The sequence below is a fragment of the Alosa alosa genome, chromosome 4, assembly GCF_017589495.1.
Source record: "Alosa alosa isolate M-15738 ecotype Scorff River chromosome 4, AALO_Geno_1.1, whole genome shotgun sequence".
Classification (NCBI taxonomy): Eukaryota; Metazoa; Chordata; class Actinopteri; order Clupeiformes; family Clupeidae; genus Alosa; species Alosa alosa.
The window spans coordinates 20392013-20410534 of record NC_063192.1 but is presented as its reverse complement, the minus strand read 5'-3'; the positions used below and the strand labels follow the sequence as shown (position 1 = coordinate 20410534).

The 18522-nt window shown below is 47.0% G+C and overlaps 1 protein-coding gene across 1 annotated transcript; it reads right to left on the bottom strand.

The window, feature by feature from the left end:
* Nucleotides 1-1345: 1345 nt before the first annotated feature.
* si:ch211-197l9.2 (protein SOGA1) lies at nt 1346-18318 on the bottom strand. The gene is made up of 13 exons (XM_048240617.1): nt 17227-18318; nt 16074-16298; nt 13517-13675; nt 10349-10414; nt 9719-10024; nt 8924-9676; nt 8123-8230; nt 7522-7692; nt 7124-7223; nt 6963-7075; nt 5381-5430; nt 3620-5090; nt 1346-2371 (listed from the first exon to the last, which is right to left on the bottom strand). The coding sequence occupies exons 1-13, from the start codon at nt 18058-18060 to the stop codon at nt 2219-2221; spliced, it is 4509 nt and encodes a 1502-aa protein (XP_048096574.1). The 5' UTR covers nt 18061-18318; the 3' UTR covers nt 1346-2218.
* Between the last annotated feature and the right edge of the window lie 204 nt (nt 18319-18522).

Below are 18522 nucleotides of genomic sequence, written 5' to 3'. Positions count from 1 at the left end.
TTAGGCTGCCATGGGAGACCGTTTACCGGACTGCAGTGAAACCAGCTGTTCCAGACAACAGCAGCAGCAGCAGAAAGAGAGAGAGGATGATCAGCTTTCACTGGAGGCGAATGCAGTTGAAACGGCTCTGCAGGGCTGCTTTAGAAAATAAGCATATTTAGAGTGACTCTGCCTCAGTCTTAAACTAAATTGTTATGAGAGTGTATTTGACCTAAATCTAAATACTCTATAAATAGACTATAAAATTACATCTTGTAAAAAGCACAAAATTGCTATTTAAAAAAAAAAATGCTTTATTCCTTTTTTATGTTAAATCGCTCTGTCCAAGTGTTGCTCATGTAGAAACTGTTGTTAAGAGGCTCAATTATACCCTGTTGTTTACTACGAACAGCAGATACTCAGAGTCTGTGTCGGTCAGTGCATGCAACGTGTCCAGTAGCGAAGGATGCGTTCAGCTCATTAAGTGCTTAAGGCACTGAGACTTTCGCTCTTTGCTGAAGGTGCTTGCTGCCGTCCTGCTGGCATGTGACCGAGAACACAGCTGCTCAGGTCAGCCAGAGTCAGGCAGGCAGTCAGACCTGGCCGCTCCACTGACCACTGTGAGACTCCCCTTCACACACACACACACACACAGACATGTCCAGCTCGGCTTACTGCCCAGGTGTCACGCGTCACGCTTCTTAAGAGTCTTAGATAGGCCCCCTCAGCGGATGAACCTTGACCTGGCCTGCTGAGAGGGAGAGGCAGGAAAGAGTAACCGAACGTGATTAACCATTTCATGGGTTTGTCTAGGGAGATTGGAGTTCTGCTAGCACAAACAGAGAAGCAATTAACAAATTAACAATAACTTAACTATTAAGTTAAGTTCGTCAAAAGCATAGATGCCAAATTCCGGAGATGGACACATTAGCTGATCCAGACCACTACACCGAAGTCAAACACCGAAGGTCTCCTAGTGTCATGGACCAGAGTGGACATGCCTGTCAGCTGGACACACTCCAGGCGTAATAGTAGTGATGACTTATAACTGACCTAGACATCAACCATGGATATTCATGAAGATGACACAGACTTCAGAGGACAGTTTTTATAGAGAGGACAAACATGACCACATGGAAGCACTGAAGAGTCCCTTCAGACGCCACATAAATATTCATGTGCTGAAGTCTCAGTGCTAAAGGAAAATGTTTATACGCAAATGACTCTTGCAGTCCTCTGTAAAACAGACAAATGTTTTTTAGAGAGACTGCTGAATGACAAAACAGGCTTTCTGGAAAGAACAATTTGTTATACAATTTATTTTACAAATTAATAGATAATATGTAGAATACTTCAAACACATTTCACTTACACATGTCAACATACACTCTACTCCCAAGTCAACTTAATAAAGTGTGCTTACAGCAATGACTACAGTAATCTGATTAGACACAGTGCATCAGATATATCAGGTGACGATGCTGACGATCTCCTTTAGGATGGGGTATAGTACCTGACTGCATATTTACTTATAAATACAGTATTAAACCTAAAACCTAACATAAAAAAAATATTCATACAGAAAAAAACAACTGGTCTGCCACTTTTCCTCTGTCCTTCTATCTGTTTCATGTATACGTTGATGTAAAGGGTTTTTACATTAAGGCATCTACTGAAATAATGTGTTACAATGCAACTAAGCACAGCACATGCCACAATTGTGCCTTATTTGATTCATATCGTCACTGTCACCTCTGCAGTATATAATAACATATAATAGACATGATGGATAATTATCATTAAAGGAAAAAAAATGACTATGATGATTAATATGTACATAAAACATTCATAACATGATATTTAATATATATGCATGTGTATATCTGACTGGAGCCTACCCAATAAAAGTGATTTGTCCTTGTATGGTCCAAAGTCCTCACAAACAAACACATGTGTGTGTGAGCATTATTCAACAACCCCCCGGCCAAATCCAGCTGTTGTAGGTAATCGAATTGCATAGGCCCTGTACAGCAGAACTCGACACGATTCATCTGTTCAGTGTCTTTCCACCCATCCTTAAAGATTGGCCTGGCTTGGGTTTCTCAGGACCTGTGGGAATGCTGTCAGCTGTGTATGTGTGTGTGTGAGTGTGTGTGTGTGTGGTTGCAGGGTGAAGGGGTTGGTGTTGAGGGTTAACACACCAGGGGGGGAGAAGAATGACCACGGGAGCACCTCGTTGCTAAGGGGCAGCGCCGCTCTTCACTGCAGCTGCTGTGGGGCAGTCGTGTGGGCGGAGCCTGCAGTGGGCGTGGGTGTGGTGGAGGTTGGAGCGGGAGGGCCGAGCGAAGCAGGAAGTCAGAGAACGAGAGCTGCAGTCACAGGAGCCATCCCGCTGGAAAACAAACACAGGAGGCTGTCAGGGCACATCCCAACATCATGGTCACATTTAAACCCCAGTCTACTCTTACAGTACCCCTTTCACTACAGTGTCTGTGTTTGTGGTGCTAAACCATCCTTGGAGAAGTTCCTACTGGAAATGCATGGGGTTCTTCATGTTGGGGTTCTTCTGTCTGTGGTGCGCAATAAAAAGGTTCAGAAGCCTTTGAGTGCACGAGTTTCTGTATTGGGTAATTTAATGCGTAAGAAGGTTTTTACGGCTCTCTCAGGGGCGGGCGGTGCGCTGGTCACAAGCCATGGCCTTAGAGTTAGAGTTGAGCAATTTTTGGAAAGGCTTCTTTATCTCGCTTTCCCCCAGGAAAAGATAAGAACTAAGAACTGCAAACTGTACATGCTGAACGTCATAAGAGAAGAGCCTGTGGGGAAGGTCTCTCATGGGGCAGAAGAGGACACTGAATCATGCTAGACATTCAGATACTTTTCCAGAAGTCATTGTGTAAATGAGTGGAAAGTCCTTAAAGGAGAGGTCACTGAGTACTGTCGGTACGAAAACAAACAAAAACAAATCGGTCTTACCTAGCTCGAGTTGCTGCAGCAAATGGTTAGAGCTTCCAGGTACAGTAGCTACGGTGCTACACTCTGGGGGCATGTTCTTGAGCCCCCATGTTCATGCCCCCAGAGTGTAGGGCTGTAGCTGCCTGGCTGCTTTAGCTGTTGGCTGCAGCAACTCAAACTTTTTTTTTTTTTTTTCATTTCAACAGTACTCGGTGACCTCGAGAAACAGAGATCTATGTGAAAAATCGCCGGATTTCTCCTTTAAGAGTAGAGTCTGTGATTCTAATGAAATACACTTTTGTCAAACTCCACAAGCTGTCCATTCAGTGTCTGCACAAGCTCTGGTGTTCATACTACTGGCTCTGTAAAAATACAATGGCTCAAACTGATCCAAGAACAATTCTAGCCTATCAACACATTGCATCAGGAGCACGGGATGGAGGGGCGTAACTTGATTGGCTGTTGATCCCAAATATCAAGAACCTTTGGCCAGAAACACGATTGAATGCTGCATCAACCAAAGAAACATCCTTTTCCCATCCGAACATCCTATATTTTCTTACCAGAGGGAGGGGCCGGGTGTAACTTGATTGGCTGTTGATCTCAAATATCAAGGACCTTTGGCCAAAGACATACACTCTACCTTGAATGTTGGACTCAAGACTCGAAACGGTGGTGGCCTACTCACCTCTAGCGTGGCAGTGCCAGGGTTCTTGTCTTTGTTGACGGGCATTTTGCTGGCCTGGTTCTGGCCCTGGGTCTGAGTCTGAGTCTGGCCCGTCTCATCTTTCTGCCCCTGCTTCATGAACCTCCGGTTCACAATCTTTGTCACACTGTCGCTCCTGACCAGTGGAACCCGTGAGGCCGGCCGCTCAGCCTTCTTCTGCCCCGCCGGGCCGATACTGTCCCTCCGCACCGTGGGTGCTCCGGCCTTCTCAGCTGCCCCGGTTGGAAGCTTGTCCCCCCGACCACACACGTTGCGCAGGAACTCCTGGACCAGGCCGTAGCGGTGGATCCCCACAGGCTTGCGGCCGGCCGATTTGTCTGCGCTTGCCGCAGTTACAGAACCGGTTCTGCTGGTGGTGGAACGGGCCCAGGCGGAACCTACGGACCCCCTCTGGGACAGACCCCATAGCCCGCGCTCCTTAGGAGCCTCTAGCCGGGACGGGTTGGTGAGGGACGAGGAAGAGGAGAGCGAGGACGAGGGGAATGACGAGGAAGGTGAGGAAGAGGGGGATGAAGATGAGGAGAACGGTGACGATGCCGAGTGGCGGCGGTAGAGCTTTGGCGAGGTGGAGCACGAGGGAGGCTTCTCCGCCCGCCCACCGACACGCTCCAGGGACGAGGACATCTGCTGGGCACGCGGGGACACCAGCGAGGCCGTGGTGCCACGGGGGGACCAGTACTTCCCGGCCGAGAGACCACGGATCCCGTCCGTCTGCATGCCCGTACTGACCGTGTGGGCATGCGGCAGCGGTCGGCTCTGAGCCTGGGACGCAGCCTGAGTCTGGCTCCAGGCGTCCTTCATCAGACCCCGCCCCCTCTCCAGGGAGTTGCCCCGGCTCGCCCCACGCACGACGGCCGTCATCTCCTTCATGTCGTCGCTCAGGTTGGCCGACGCCTGCAGGGGCCCGAAGGGTAGGAACGAGGCGGACGGGACGCCAGCGGGAGGCTGGAAGCCACAGGGCAGCCTGCTAGCGCCCCCCGTGGGACTACTGGCGCCACCACCACCACCGCCACCACTACCACCGCACTCCAGCAAGTCATGGAACTCCAGCGGCAGCCCGCCCTGGTAGCTCAAAGCCCCATTGCCCTCATCTCCTCCTCTGCACCTCACCGCTCTGGGCAGAAAGGCTCCACTCTGCTTCTCCCTTGTCTTCCCCTCCGCGTACGTGTCCTCTTTGTCCCAGGTCAGCTTGGAGAGGTGGACCCTGCGGGCGGACGGCGGGCTGTAGTAGATCCGCAGTGAGGTCTTCTCCGGGGCCGTGTGGCTCCTCTGGGCCGACTCCTGCTGGAGGTCCAGCCCGGGGAACCTGGACGGCATGACTGGGAAGTCCCAGGTCTTATAGGCGTCAGGCTGGTCCAGCAACGCCGCCTCCTGGCTGAGGTAGACCCAGTTTTTATCAGAGACATCAGGCTGTGCTCGCTTGTGTTTAATCCTGTTGGAGAAGCCACAAGTAAAAAGATGATAATAGAAGTGAACGGGGAGTTCCACAGAGGCATTGATGCTCTAATGTCATGGTAACAGAGAGAAAGACAGAGAAAAAGTGATATGTGTTATGCGTATGTGCGTGTATGTGAGTGTATGTGCCTGTTCATACTGTAATAGCGAATACTGAATGGAGATGCCATTACAAAGCAAGCTCCAGTACTGATGTATGTGAGATGTATGGGTGTTTACAGCCTGTATTGTAAGTAAGTGTACATTTGAATGAATGAAGAATCTGACCTCTCTGTCCCATAGGGTCTTCCATTCTCAGCCATCTTGCCACCAGAAGACTGAAAGAGAACACACACAGCTTTATTCATGTTGAAACGAGAAGTGAAAAAGGCCCCGCCAGCTCGCACAGAGATCAGTGTGAGTGAAGACTCAATGTGACACGACTGGATTTGTAGCCTTCAAAAGAAGCCAACCCAAATTACCATTTGGATCTTCAGCTGGGTAGAGAAAAATGGAAGTGGGGTGGGTGGTTGGGGGGTTGGGGGGGGTTGTGGAATCTCATTTTGTCGACTTGTGGGGTAACCCACTCGTTTTGAGCATTTATGGACAGTAACCAAATTATCACACCAGTTATCAAATGAAAAATCTGCCTCAGGAAAGTGTGTCAGGGAGTAAAGAGAGTTGGGATTATGATCCTTGGGGGGGGGGGGAAAGAGCACCACACAAATCCATGGCCAGGAACTATTTCATCTCCAAAAAATAACAAGGATTTCACAAAACTACAAAGGCATCAAAATAGAGACTGCTCATCCAACAGCAGTAAATTATATGTTGAACTGGATCGAGACCACGCTTATGAAAAAATCTGTTTCGAAACTTTAGTCAGTTCTCCCTCTGACCCACAAACCTCACACAGAGCCTGAAGCAAATGTACACCATGGGTCACGGACCCGAGGGAAAGGGTAACAGAATCTGCCCCCCCCCCAATCTTGTTTAAACTTCCTCTTGGCCTCTCTCATTCTCTCCGTTTCACTCACACTGGTCAGTGTGGCGAGTCTAAGTCCCCTGCCTTGGCCGTAATGCCCGGATTGCAGCTTACAGTATGTAGGCCTACTGCCCGCTCCACTGCAGCCCAAACAGCGGATTAGCCCAAATTCGGTGGGCATGCGACGACGCTCGTCCTTTGATGGCGCCTCGTGAACCTCCAGGGCAGATGAGTTCACTCTGGGATTTTGATAAGTTTCTTACTGACTGACTGACTGACTCACAGTACTTGGATGTAGAATTACCCGTTTTGACTTTGTTTTTTGTTTTTTTCAATGTGCAAATCCATGTGGAGGAAGTAAATCTGTTTCAACTGAGCTGATTCCAAGAGTCTATCAAGCATCCCTACACATGCTGAAGTTTCAACCGCAATACCAACGAATTTAACTGCATGAACTTAAACTTATGAACTTAGTACAAAGAAAACTAGGACGGCAGACAGGCGAAATGAGATGAGATGAGATGGGAGTTGACTGTGGAGCAACAGTTGTGTCGTCTGATAATTGGTAGGCCCTGGTTCAAAAACCGAACCTGCCATTATCCGTCACCTCAACCTGGATAAAAGCGTCTACATTCTTAAAACGAATGTGTTGAAAACAACTCGACTTGCGTTGTTTTTAACACATCTCTGTGTCCAGTTAGGGACAACACAGTTTATGTTGTTTCCTTTTTTATTTGCTACACAATATGTGTTGAAAATAACACAATTGTGTTGTTTTTTAACACATCTCTGTGTCCAGATAGGGCCAACACATTCATTTTAAGAGGGTACTAAATATCATTCACCTTTATTCACCTATAATAAAAAAGTGAACTGTTGTGGTACCTCGGCCGTCTTGGCCTGGCTGCTGGCGTCGCTGCTCTGCTGCTCCAACTGCAGCTGGTGCAGGTACTCCAGCAGCTCCCCTGCTTCAAGAGGCTCCAGTTGCGCCTCAAGACCTTTGTTTGTCACAGGCCAGCTCCATCACCGCCAAGGCATCGGTCAGCCAGCCAGCAGGTGCTGTAGCTTCTCTACGTGGTCCCGCTGCAGCGCCACCTTCAGGTCTGGTAGGTTCTTCATCGAGGCCTTGCTGGCGGAGCCCTCCAGCTGAGGGATGGTAAAACATGACCACATCAAAACATGTTCCTGTGGCCCAACTGTGTTTCTGTACTACTAATATGAAGCACACTCATAACTAAAGTGTAAATTATTTTAGTAGTGTAAGCACTAGGTATCAGTGTTGGCACTGTCCAATTAGTTTGTAACATTGTATTGACAATATAAGCACATCTGCATTGTAATTGCAACTATAACAATTTACTTATGCTTTAACAAATATTTGTGCTGGGCTTTGTGGCAATAAATCCAACACTATTGGCCAGTGTGTGGTTGGCAGACCCCTCACCCTGCTGACGAGGCTCCTGAGCTCGCTCCTCTCCACGGCCCAGGCTGCTTTGGCGCAGGCGAACTGCTGGGCCATCTCGAGCCCTGACCGCCGCTCCTCCTGCAGCTCAGAGCTCAGGTCCAGCATGGCCGCCTTGAGGTCCGCCAGAACCATGTCCTCAGCACTGTCCACCTGAGGATGTGGGTAACATACGCACAGTTACATGAATGAATGAATGAAACCTTTATTGTCACTCAGTACAGAATATTACTAGATTCAGAGAATTACCACAATCATTATTTATTGAATTAACTGATGGACTGTACAATTATCTGCTTCCTAGTATGCAAGCCAATGGGCATACAGTACATTGACATACAAACAAAGTCTGTGTGCTTTACTGTGTATGTTTTGATGCTATCTTGTGCTTTTAGAACCCTCTTTCAACAATAATATGCATGTCCTTCAACTCGACTTTCTTTTCTACAAAAGCTTGGTATGATTACATTTTGACTAATGACTAATCTTTTGAAATTTAAGTTCAGATATAAAAGTAAAAAATCCTCTATAGTTCATACTAAATATATGTCCCTGTCACCCAGAGTAGACACTCTAGTCTTACCAGTTTGGGGAAGATCTTTGAGGCTGTGGGGCTCATCTTACTGGGATCCTCCGAGTCGGACACCTCCTCGCCCTCCATCAGGAGACGCAGTGTCTTCTGGCAGCCCACCTGAGATGACGCACACTCTCAGTGACAATCTCTGAGTCCATTAACATTCAAAGCTATCTATTTATGTAATCTCTCTAGTGCTAGTGCTCAGGGCTATCCATCAATGACAACCTTTCATCACTGACCTTTACCCATACACTTCCTCCCACTTTTAATCAATCAGTCATGACACATAACAACTGTCCACATCAATGTAATCATTTAAAGAATCATTTATACTTCCTTTGTCCTGTTTTAAGGTTTTCTTTGGGGAACAGTTTGATTCCGCCACGGTAAGATTGAAATGTCGTATCTCATTACACAGACCATATTCTGACATGGAAATGGGCTTTTTGCAATTATTGACCATTGTCATGATAACTGATAATAGACCTCTGAAGTTTGTCTTCAAAAAGGACCCAAAAGCTGCCATCTTTGGGTCCTTTTTGTAGGCAAACTTCAGAGGTCTTTGTCCACAACAACCTTATCACAAGGTAATAAACTCTCATAGCATGAAACAATATGATGTCTTCATAGTAATTTCTAATGGTAATTCAACAGTTGTATATCGCTGTAAAGAGTCTGTCTGTTTTAGAGGATCTACCATTACAGTTTTATGATATAATTGTATAATTATATAATTATATAATTGTGCTCTCCTCAAAACGGAGGGTGTAAAAGCCAAGTGTTTAATTCTCATTTTTTATTCCTTACCTCAAAGAGGTTCTTGGCTTCTTCCCCCTGTCGCCACTGCTGCAGGAACCAGCGTAGCTGCAAGGTGAGGAGCACCAGGGTCTCCTGGTCACATGGGCACCCGGGGGACAGGTCCACCTTCAGCACCAGGGCCTCCTTCTGCTCCTCCGTGGGCTCCTCGGGAGGAGGAGGAGGTACCAGGTCACATGAGCCGGGTCCCCAGCTGTGGGTCTTCCTGCTGTCTGCTGTGTCTACTAAACTCTTCATACGCTCGAGGAGAGCTTGCAGCTGAAACTGTAATAGGTCCAACTCGCCGGAGTGGGGGCTTAGGATGGGTAGGTCCCGGGGCCGAGGGTGAGGGAGGGGGAGAGCGTTGGGCGAGTGGTGGTCAGCTTCCGGCTTGGCCAGGTAAGGGGACAACGGTGGGGTTTTCTGGTTGGAGCATGGCGAAATGCCGTTTTTGGTCGGAGCAGCTCTCAGCAGGTCAATGGCAGAACTGACCAGCAGAGCCTGATCACGAAGGGCTAGAAGAGTCTTCAGGTCTTTCCGGCCGAAGTCTGTGTAAGAGGTCAAAAGGTCAGCGCCATTCCTCTTGACCTTCTCCTGCTCTTCAGGGAAGTGCCCTCTTTCTTCCGTTTGTATTTGTGTAGTGACCAATGTGTCCTTCACACTGGCAGGAGACTGCGTTTCAACCACCTCAGCTCCGTCCACACAGACTGGCACAGCGAGACTCTCTCGTGCCCCCTCCATTGACTCCTCTTCCTCCTCTCCCCCTCCTCCTCTTGTTCCTCCTCCTCCTCCTCTCCTCTCCCTCATTTCGCTCATCTCTGCCCGTAGTCCGCGGTTCTCCACCTCCAGCTCCACAATCCTCCGGCTCAGCAGGGTCGCCTCCTCCTCCACCAGCCGCAGGTGAACTTTGACCTCGGCCTCGCGGGCCAGAGGCGAGTTGGCCATGCTGTCGGACACCTGGGTGCTGTCGACGTCGCCGTAAAGCAGCCGGTACTTGGCCAGCTCCTCCCGCATGGTCTCGTTCTCGGTGACCATCTTGGTCAGCTTCTTGCACATGAGCGCGGACTCCTCTTTGGCAAAATGCAGCTGGCACTTTATATCAGCACTGTCATCCTGTTAAACAAATACACGACAATGGTGTAATACCATGCAAAATCAAAGGCAGTGTCACTTTCACTTTCTATACTTGTGGCGGTAAGATACCAGTAAATGAGTTTGGGAGCAGAATCTACTGTGCAGACTCCATACTTTTTTTTTACTTTGTCTCATTTTCTGTCCAGTGCCTAGCATGAATGCCTGGATTTGTGTGACTTTTTAAAAACGATTGCATACAATCTTAAATGCCTCCCAATAACACACATTGTTTCCACTGCAAATCAATGCAAAGCAGATCACTAGAGAAGTCATCACTGTCTTTTATGCACAAGCGTGGTTTACCTGTGGGGAAAGCTTCTTTTCAGCCTTGCCGGATGTTGACCTCAAGCTCCTCCTCCTCAGAGAGTTCTGTGGAATCAAATGATCAGAGTTTTCAAAGGACTCCAGTGTGTTGTGGGCTGATTGAATTTGATTCATAGATATGAGTAAATAACTATAGAAATCAAGCACAAGGGTGTCTTTGTACACAACAGTGTAGTGAGATAACACAGAATCTTTTGACTCTTAAAGAAAGGACAACGTATCGATGTATTCATTAAGGATACTTAAAAAAATACTCTTTCTCTCAGAACATGTGCATTGGTGAATATGGTGAAGTTACAGTACAGGCTTTGATGGAAATACAGGTTTAACGTGATCCCGGCCTTCTCTACAGTATGCCCCCCTGGTGTCTAATAAACATGAGAATGGGGTCAACTTTGATAGAAGTGTTTGAGGGGATATCATTCACCCCCATAATCTCCAGAGAGACTCAGGTGTCCGTCGCTACTCCTACAGACTCTCAGATCGAGTAACTCAACCACTCTACCCACATACTTCCCGGCAGACAAAACCAGGTCACCCGCTCAGAACTCCTTTTATAGGGGAAACAAAAGGATGTCCAAATGTATGCGCAGGGCTAAACCGTTTCATTTGGATGGATTCTTTCTTTTACACACACCCTTTAAAACAACAGAGGACCGCCACAGTCAAGCGCAGTAACTCGGAGCTCGTACGAGCGAAGCATCTCTGCTGTGCTGGATATGACTGGAATGTTTTATGGGTGTCAGTCTCTATGTCTCTGACCCTGTCTAGGCCTTTGAGTGGAGTTCAGGGCCCCTAATAACAAGAGGTGCTCACAGAGCCCCTGTGGGTGACATAAAAATAACTTGAGTGATCCAGTCTCACTGGGGACCTGCTACCTACTGTCATTTAGGCTTAAAGAAAATAGCCCTCTTAATTAATTTTCAGACATCGGTCATTTAGCAGACTTTAGAGTATTGACTACCCAAGATTAGAGTATTTGTGGGGGCTAGACAGGACTTGGCTGGTTTGTTATGTGAATACATGTCTGGAGACGAGTTATTGAAATGTCGGTGGTGGACAGTGGTGAAATCTGTTGCTTGGCAGGTCTATACCCAAAGGCTTATGGCCACCAGACCACCCTGACCATGTCCTTGTTTGAATCCCCCCTCCTCCTACACACACACACACACACACATACTGAGCCACATGCTCATGAGGCAGTGGAGTGGCCTATACATTTAAAATTGTGTTAACAGGTTAATCATTCCTACCCATAATCCACCTGAACATTTGTCTCTAGACACGCATGTAATAAACGTGCATAGGTTGTATTCATCGGGTTCCATGTGGCTGGAGCAAGATGACTCATCCAAAGTCATCCAAAGTCTTATACTGTCTACGCATTTCACCAGACATTAGACTCCTGCCAACACCAGCACCATGGAAATAAAGCTATTTTATATTCAGTAAAACTAGCATATCCCCCATTAAAAAATATCATAAAACATAGTCTGGTGCTTGTGCCGTTGGGTAATCGCTGTGTGAGACCTGCCCGGGCTGACTGGCTCCCTGTCTGCCTGCATGTGAGGATCAGAGGGAGCGAGCAGCTGTTTGAGATGAGCGGACTGGGGCTGAGCCGCTGCGATCCGCCCCTAAGCACCGAATCCTGGATTAGAGCTGAGCACATGCCGGGGGGGGTGGGGAGGACAGGCCCTGGAGACGGCACTGCCACCGGAGGAAAACCCCAGGGCCCCGTCTCGGTACTGACAAGGTGGACGGAGGGTACAGGAGGAAGACTCAGGACAGGAGGAGGTGAAACAAAAGCTGATCTGACAAAGGGAGGAACAGATCAAAATGGAGGATCTGGGAGGGTTGGGTTTTACTAGAGCGAGAATGACAGACTGCAGAAGTGGCCAGATCCAGGACTTTAAAAGTCTGGAAATCTTCAAAGTTATAGATATATACCGAAATGACATGTCTTGACCCACATTCGGACACATCCTAAATCCTTGGAGCCAAGGGGGCATAAGAGAGGAGGGAGGCTGGAGGGATCTCCTCCTCTTATCTATTTTTAGACATTTCCTCTCTCTGCCTCTCTCGCCTTTCTCTCTTTCAGTCTCTCACTCTGTCTGCCTTTCTCTCTCTCTTTCTCTCTCTCTCTGTCTGCCTTTCTCTCTCTCTCTCTCTCTCTTTCAGTCTCTCTCTCTCTCCCTCTCTCTCTCCCTGTGTGTCTCTCCTTCTACTCTCCTCCCCCTTGGGAGACTGTGAAGAGTGTCAGCTGTGCTTGCCTGGAACTCAACCCCTACATGCTATGCGCTACTGCCCTGCCTCACAGCCAGCTGTCCACCACGCCCGTGGGTGCCTGCTACCCGGGTTCAAGGGCACCCAGAGCCCATTACTCGCCAATGGGACAGTGAGGGCTGGCTTGGGTGCTGGTAAGGGGCATCATGAAATCAGTTCACAGCACTCCGACCCCCTCCCCAGCTGAGCTGACAAATACTGACAAGGATCGTGTGAAACACAGTGTGTCTTCAAAGAGTTTGAAGATCACTTGTGCAGCATGTAAGTCTGCACCCATAGTATAGTATTGTCATAGTATGACCCTTAAGATTGTTGCAATGAGGATGGGCAACATGCATGGCATTGCATCTGTTTTGCATTTGTTGGTGTTCTTAACTATTACAGACCTCTGCTATGATACAATATGGCAGTGCCTATTGTCTTTATGTGTACGTATTTGACTCAATTGTCCAGCCCTGGGGATAAGAAATAATGTCACACAATGCGCAAGGATCCTTGAATCCTTGAAGTAAACATTGCTTTTGGCAAGTCTGAATTCTTCATAGAGGTTGTGAGTGTGGTCAACTGTTCTTTTATTGACATCTTGTGTGAATCACCCAAATTTGATTATCCTAGAAATGTCAGATGTCCCTTAGAGACAAAAAAAATCAAAACAATCCTGTCACTTCCACTGCAAACAATTGCCAGTCAGTCTTGGTGTTATACTTGGTGAAACATTTTCTCATTTCCCTCTTTTCCCTATTTGTGAGTCAAAAACCAGGGTGTGGGTCTCTTTTAAACATGAATGGATATCTGAATTCCCAAATGGGTTGAGTTTTGTATTGTGTTGTCTACAGCCAGTCTTCAGATGAGAATGCTCTTTACCTCTCGGGTCTTGTCCATCTCGGTGTGCAGGACCTGATTGGCTACCTCCAGGTCCTGCATGCGTTCACGCAGCTCCTCGTTCTCCCACTCCAGCTGCGCCTTCTTCTTCTGCACAGACTCCAGCTCGCCGTGCAAGCGCAGGGACACACTCTTCGCCACCTATCAAAGAAGCCTCTGTTCAGTCACAGGTTCACCAACACAGAGAGATGTATATAGATAGGATATCTTTTTTTAGAACTTCTCTTAATTATCTGTCCTTGCAGGTCCTGAATTTATGGGTTTTCAGATTTATCCCTGATTTTTTTGTCCTATGTGTGTGTGTGTTTGTGTGTGTGTGTGTGCGTGCATGTGTGTGTGTGTAACTATAGTTTGTTTTGACCTTAGTTGTGCATGGTCTGTTGCGGCACTGAGGCACAATTCATATCTTTATGATGGGAACACCAATTACATGACCACAGAGATAATTCTTAAGAAACCCCGGTGTTGTTCTGTTTCTGCTGTTGCTACGTTACAGGGTAGGATTTTTCCCTCATGGCAGGACCATGGGTAAGATGTCTTTTGTAGTGTTCATGTCATTCTGTACGCGTGATTCTGTTTTCAAAGAGCTCAGAGCTGTTATGTTCTGCTCTCCTCTCCTCTCAAGGGTTAGAGGTGACATTTCCCTTTTCCTGCTGCAAGATGTTGTATATGAGTTGGAAATGGAGGAGATGATTGAGAAATAAAGAGATTCAAAGTTAGATAGTAAGCACTTCCTGACTGTAGATTTTGCCTGAGGGTTGGAAATTCAACCTGAGATTTTAGATAATGGAAGTTGGGTGGAGGTCACACACACACACAAACACACACACACACACACACACACAAACACACACACACACACACACACACATACAGACACACACACACACACACACACAGACAGACACACACACAGACACTCACAAACACACACACACACACACACACACACAAACACACACACACACACAGACACTCACAAACACACACACACACACACACACACATACACACACCAACTTTTTATTGGCCCACTTTGCACAAAACAAGGTATCAATTTCTCCCTCAGGGCATTAAAATAGACTGAGCATAGCCATTCTCATAGTGCCCACACAGCTGTAATATAAAGGTCCTCCACCTCAGTGTTTGCCTGTTTGGCATCTCACTTAACTGTATCCAGTAAGTGTTACCTGTCATGTTTCAGAAGTACTGGTGCAATAGTGTGCATTGTCATTATTGTGTCAACCAGCAGTTCAGTGAGCCTATAGTATAACAGTGTAGTAATAGTTCAGTTACTGAAAACATAGCTTGTTAGCACCTTTTGACTATCATAATGTATTATAAACTATGAATATCAGATGTCAGATATGGCCATTTCAAAATCTAAAACTACAGTAAAGCACCATCCCCCAGAGCATCTCAAGAGTGAAGTTGGGGAGGCCGTGGAACAGGATTACTGCTTAAAATTGAACTTGCTCTCCATGATAAACAGCACAAGGGCATAACAAGAATTTACACAGAGCATGGAGCAATTTTGGTGACGAAGCAGTCTTTGATGTGGTAACTCCTGCTGCACTGATAGTCTTATAATGCCCTGGAATTCCTGGAAGAGCCCCCACTTCTGATTGGTTGTGTAGTTTCAAACCGAAGAATGCTTTGGCTGTGAGTGGCCTGCCACAAGGAAATGAGCAAATGAGCGGGTTTGTATGGCTGCCTGGCACAGAGAGAGGGAGAGAGAGAGAGTTGAGGGAGAGAGAGAGTTCCTTCCTTTTTAAACAGAGCTGGGATACCTCCAGAGTGAGGATACTTCACCACACACACACACACACACACACACACACACTACATACACAAACATACACACACACTCTCACAAAACACACACACACATTCACAACCGCACACATGGATACTAGGTGGCATGCACACACACACACACACACACACACACACACTTTTTTCACACATTCCAACATATACAAGTAACTGCCTCTCCAAACTTATAAATATACCAGCATGTGGCTGAAGCACAACCTAAACAAGGACTTTGCGTAAAACATCTTTATAGGAAGATAAGTCTCGTGATTCATAATGACAGGGCAAAGATAATCACAACATGTAGTTCTGCTACATTCTGACTCACTGAACCTACTGTAAGCGCTTTCTCTTTGCCATGTAAGTTGTGCAACTGAGGTTTCCAACAAACATCCTGGACTGATGAAGCACGGAGATGGAATTCAGTGTGCACAGGAAACCTCCTCCTCCAGTTTTCCTCAACTACTCTGTACATACTCATACACATTAACAACCACACACAAGCAAGCTCACAAACCTGATGACCCCTTTTGCTCCTGAAAATGACACACACACACACACACACACAAACACATTACTCACATCCTGTTGAAGTAAAATACAACCCCTCTTTGCTCATAGAAATCTCTCTCTCTTTCTCTTCCTTACTCTATCTCACACAAACACACACACACACACACACACACACACACACACACACACACACACACACAGGACCACTCACCCTGACATCATGCTCCAGTGCTCGGATGAGCTCCCCATCCACCTGTCCAGTTTGGGCCACACGCAGGCTGCGTCGCTCGGCCTTGCGCAGCCGGTACTGCAGGATGCGGCAGGTCTTGTTGGCCTGGTCCAGCTGCTGCCGCAGGTCCTGCAGCTGGTACACATCCTCCTCCAGGAACAGGTCACGCATCTCCAGCATCTCTGAGCGCAGCTCCTCCATCTCATCCTGGACAGTCAGTCACACAACCATGAGTGCCTATACTTGATCTCATCAACAATATATGTGCATAGTCATATAGATCAATGTAAATATGTTCACCCTCACACTTTCTGATTCTGTAGCATAAAATCAGGCATAATCGTGCAAAAATTAACTGATACCTTATCCTGCATCACTACTATGTTCATACATAATTTCTCTATTATTTAATTTGCATAATCTCTCTTTACTTTTGTTAACAATGTAAGAATCTCATCTTATTTTCATTCCCTAATCACGTGCCCAATTCATCCATTATTACAGTTGCCATGTTTTTTTAAATCATGAGTAACAAGCATTTGAGAATAATATAATACTGAGCTATTATTCTAAGCCCATATCAACATTCCCATTCACGTGTATTATTAATCAATTATCACCTTTAGGCTAAGTAGTTGGCGCCATGGTATTTTAAACATTAACACGTATGCTATACGTTTGACATTTTTGGTTTATGTTGCCTCCAACAAGTCACCATGTGATGCCGCACAGACCCTTGCGGCCGTGCGCCTTCCTCCAAGGGATGCCACTGTGCGCACTGACGTAAGACACATCAAACATGACTGCCAAGTCAAGGACTTATGCTACCGCTGCGTCACAACGACTGATTCTCACTACTTGTTTTGGGATTAAAAATGTATTCGATTGTGCGCCTTGACCTCGTCCTTAAGTCTTGTGTCGTGACAATGACGGAGGACACTCAAGACAATTAGCGAAAGTGTAATCGGTTCTTGGAGCGTTAATCCAAGACTAACCCACGTGCAAAGTGTGTCCAGTCATAACACTATCTGAAGGGACCCTTATATAGAGAAAAAAGAAACACATTTTGGAATATGATAAAAGTAGAACATCTAAAGTAACCAAATGTTGTTATAAATGGAAAACCTAATCTTACTTTTAAATATTCGTTTTCTGATCTTAAATCTTCGATCTCTCGGAGGAGTTCATCATGCATTCCATCAACAAACTCTCCTGTCAGGTCAGAAAATGCCACCGAGGAGCTAAAATTCAGTCGACTGTCAAGTGAGGCGAAGGACCGCTCGTCTGCAGGAGAGATGCTACCCTCGCCAATTCCACTGCCAGGTGCCAAAGTGTTATTGGCCCCTGATGAACTGATGATGTTTGTGTCTTCACTTCTGATGTCCGAGACACTGTCCCCCAGGCCAGTCCTGTCTCCATCAGTAAACCCATCCCGGCTATTAGACTCGATGTCGCTGTCTGTGGAAAGTTTATTTTCCTCGGAGGTGCAGTCCGACATCTCCGAGCTGCTGTTTGCGGATGAAAGCTTTCCAGTGGCGCATCCGGAGTCTTTGCTCAGATCGTCAGAGGTGTTGCTAGCGTCAGACAATTTTCTCCGGCCCGACGATTTATTCCGACTCTTTTGGCTGCCACTGCTCGTTTGCTTGACTTTCCCGGACACTTTTCCCTTCTCCGGTTTCATATCTTTGCCTCCACTCGGGGTGCGCCGGAGGGTTGCAGTTCCTACCCTGGTCTTGGTGACAGGCTTGCTTGGCTGTGCATCTTGAAGTTCTGCTGGCTGCGACTCCTCGTTTGTTTGGGGTTGCCCGAAACCGTGAAGTGCCGCGTGCTGCTCTCCAACCAGCCGCCCGTGCACTTGATCTGGTTGCGCGCAGGAGTCTCCTTCTCCATCGCCCATCGCTTGTCCACTTCTGCGCTTGTTCGGTCGCGCGCACGGCGAAGAATTTGCGTCTTGCCTCGTCTTCGTCATTAACCCAAGTTTAGGACCGTAGAAGTGTTGTCTTTGTATAAATCCTTTACAATAAGCCACTCAAGGCTTTGCAAACATTGGAATAAAAGGCTATCAAAATTGATGTCACATTCGTCTGTGATAGCCTAACTCTATAAACCTGATGGAGATTTAGAGCTGTTGTCCATCGCAGTGTAGGCTACGAGGTCGGCTGGTCAGGACTTGTGATGTCACTGTTGGACTGTTTTGCGTGTCCAAGGTCTCGTTTCGCCCAACTGTTTGTGGGTGTATGTGTGACAAACTAAACTTGTAAGGGTTGATGACTAGGCTAAATGCCCGCCCCCTGCCCTGATCCGTTACCCCCTCGCACGATTATAGTTGGAAGTAGATTGTTTCCTCACTGGCAAAAGAAACCCCACATGGTTTAAAAATGCTACATTAAACAATACACTTTTATACAGTCTGTGTAGATCTAGCCTAAAT

Excerpts from the sequence above, each read along its gene's own strand:
- si:ch211-197l9.2 (XM_048240617.1), bottom strand. The coding sequence starts at position 18,060 with ATGACGAAGACGAGGCAAGACGCAAATTCTTCGCCGTGCGCGCGACCG. Across the intron at positions 5,091-5,380 it reads AGACCCTATGGGACAGAGAG|GATTAAACACAAGCGAGCAC; the intron begins GTCAGATTCTTC and ends CTTCTCCAACAG. Across the intron at positions 2,372-3,619 it reads CTGGCACTGCCACGCTAGAG|CGGGATGGCTCCTGTGACTG; the intron begins GTGAGTAGGCCA and ends TTTGTTTTCCAG.